General features: G+C 49.1%; 1 protein-coding gene across 2 annotated transcripts in view; it reads left to right on the top strand.

Annotated features, from left to right (window-relative positions):
• Positions 1-1619, top strand: part of SLC25A26 (solute carrier family 25 member 26) — a 153282-nt gene extending 151663 nt beyond the window's left edge. Inside the window, exon 10 of one of the 2 annotated variants that reach the window (XM_004702417.2) lies at positions 1315-1619. In XM_004702417.2, coding sequence (XP_004702474.1) covers positions 1315-1432 — 118 coding nt within the window. In that variant the 3' untranslated portion in view covers positions 1433-1619. The remainder of the gene's footprint in view (positions 1-1314) is intronic. The other variant, XM_045289852.1, reaches the window with a different exon arrangement.
• The last annotated feature ends 849 nt before the right edge of the window (positions 1620-2468 follow it).

Below are 2468 nucleotides of genomic sequence, written 5' to 3'. Positions count from 1 at the left end.
AATTACAGTACACTGTACAAAAGCAAAAATGCATCTGATACGTAGCTCCGCTACGTAGCGATGCAGACAGAAGCGTGTACAGTATGAGCCAATCAGTGTCAGTAATGACAGAGCATGCGCTGTTACGCAAAAACCGCGATAGAGTGAAGCGGAAGTCGAAGCGTGAAGTGGCGAGGGTTCACTGTACTCACGTATGTTGTTTTTCAGCACATTTTTAATGCTGTTTTTTGTGGAGAAATTAGGTGCCTTGGCTGATATTTGGGCCGGCTTATACAAAAGTATATACGGTAGAATCCCATGTCTCCTCCCTAGCATACCCACTAGTTCTGGGTTTGAAACTGTTCTGAGCACAGTGGTCCTATTGGGGAATGCAGGCAGGGCGCATCCCAGGTCGCCCAAGCCTCAAAGGAGAGTGAGTGCTTATCATACAGACCAGTCCGACCGTGGTGTCCAAACAGGCTATCAAATAGCTGCAGTATCAGGACTTGACCCTTTCGGACCTATTTTCTAGACCTGTGGAAGGACGCCCTCCTGCTGTTCAGCTTCTGCTGTGTGAGCAGTGCAGTGCTGTTGTTTAGCTGCGGCGGGCAGCAGTTTTGTTCTTTTCTCGATGCTGTGGCGTCGGAGTCCACCCAGACTCCCTGGTGGCTACGGGAGGCATTTTAGCAGGTCCAAGTTCCAGTAGACATTCCCCTAACATTGGTGTATGTGGCTCCCACGTTCACCTTAATGTTGAAGGATGTTAAACCTCCTGGTCATTGAACTTCTATCGATTGCCACTTAAACCTATTGCGGCTCCCCTCCTGTCCCAAAGCAGGGGCTGCATGGGGACCTGACTACGGCGGCTTCAGTGGACGGTCTCTAAAAAAACGGTGAGGGAGTCACAGGGACAGGCTGAGACCACTTATAGACTCCAGCTCAGGAAACCCCTGTGGCCTCATCCACGAGCCCTTTACTGCTTTCCCAAGAGTTGATTTCATCCATTGGGAACAGTGCTCACGGGCTGCTTTGGAACAAAGGCTCTGGGAGATTTTAAGCACGGCTGTTGGAGAGTCCTTCCTTACTGCGAGTGCTCACCAGCCAAGAGTGCTGTATGCAGCCATACTGCCAACCAACAGCCGCGCTCAAACTGTCCCGGGCTGCCTTGGGAATGTCACTCAGTGCCGTTCTAAACGAGAGAGAAAAGCCCATTTTAAGTGCTGAGTGGGGGCTAATGAGCATGGTGTGTGGAGTTGAACAAGCTGTGGTAGTGGAATTTGTTGACCTTTTTTATACTCACAAATTGTAAGATCTTCCCCCCTGCCTTTTGTCTAGATTATTCGCGGGTGTCTTCCCTCGGATGGCAGCGATCAGTCTGGGAGGTTTCATCTTTCTCGGTGCTTATGACCAAACCCACAGCATGCTGGCTGACCTCGGCAGAGCGCATTCCTGAACCAGCCGCACGGCCTTCTTCAGAGGGAGGACGGAGCACGAGGACTCCGACACTGGAAACAGGTCTTCTGGGGGCAGGCTTGGCCACAGGAGGTCATCACGCACAGCCTGTGTGCCAGCAAGTTAGAAATGCAATTCTGTCCCCAGGAGGACTTTTGAGCCTTAATAAATAAGTTGTATCATGGTGAGGGCTGGCCCTCCAGAGCTTCATTTGAGCTGTAGCTGGGCTGTTAGTTTCCTGCCACCTGATACGTAGGCACACTAGGCGTCGGAATCGACTCGATAGCAGTAAGGTTGACAGTGAAAACACGTGCTTTAAAGAAAGCAGGGGGGGGTTTTGTATCTAGGGCATGGGGGTATCTCGCGCCCCCCCCCCCAACTTAATAGTCAAAAGCTTAAGATGCACTAATTAAGCATGCTTTCTGGGTTAACCTGGTTGATGTTTTTATTACCTCCACTTAACAGACTGCATTACTCTGCAAAGAACTGTCCTAGGACCCCGTTGTGCCCACTTATGCGGGACTCTGAAAGAGGGCCTAGCCAGCTTGGGGAAACACTGTCTCAATCAGTAAGGTTTATGCCTGGAATTCGAAAATAAAAGGGAAGCAGTGGGGAGGTTGCCACACAGGAATTTTAGAGCTTGACTAACAAGCTCCAGGTTTACAAAAAGACTGAGGGAGAGAGCTCTGGAATCTCCCGGTGTGGTGTCAGTTCTTCCCTGCAGCAGTCTGGGCTGATCATTCTCCTTTTTGGGGAAGAAGGTAAAATTAAAGGCAGGATGGCTGGATTTGCAAGGGACACTGTGGAATCCACTGCAGTGAAGCAGCGCTCTGGTTAATACCTGGAGAAGGATGACCCGGGCACACAGTGAACATTTATAAATGAACCTTTATTAAAAACACTTCAGTGCTATTTGTTAGCGGCTTCGATATTTTACATGGTTTTCAATGTACATTGTACCAAAAATCTCTATAAATAAATACTTTGTACATAAAAGTAAAATACTTCCTCTTTCACATTGCCTCGCAGAAGCAGCA

Source organism: Echinops telfairi, unplaced genomic scaffold (assembly GCF_000313985.2).
Source record: "Echinops telfairi isolate 266 unplaced genomic scaffold, ASM31398v2 ScPeMD7_31;HRSCAF=116, whole genome shotgun sequence".
NCBI lineage: Eukaryota > Metazoa > Chordata > Mammalia > Afrosoricida > Tenrecidae > Echinops > Echinops telfairi.
This window is presented reverse-complemented; position numbering and strand designations above follow the sequence as displayed.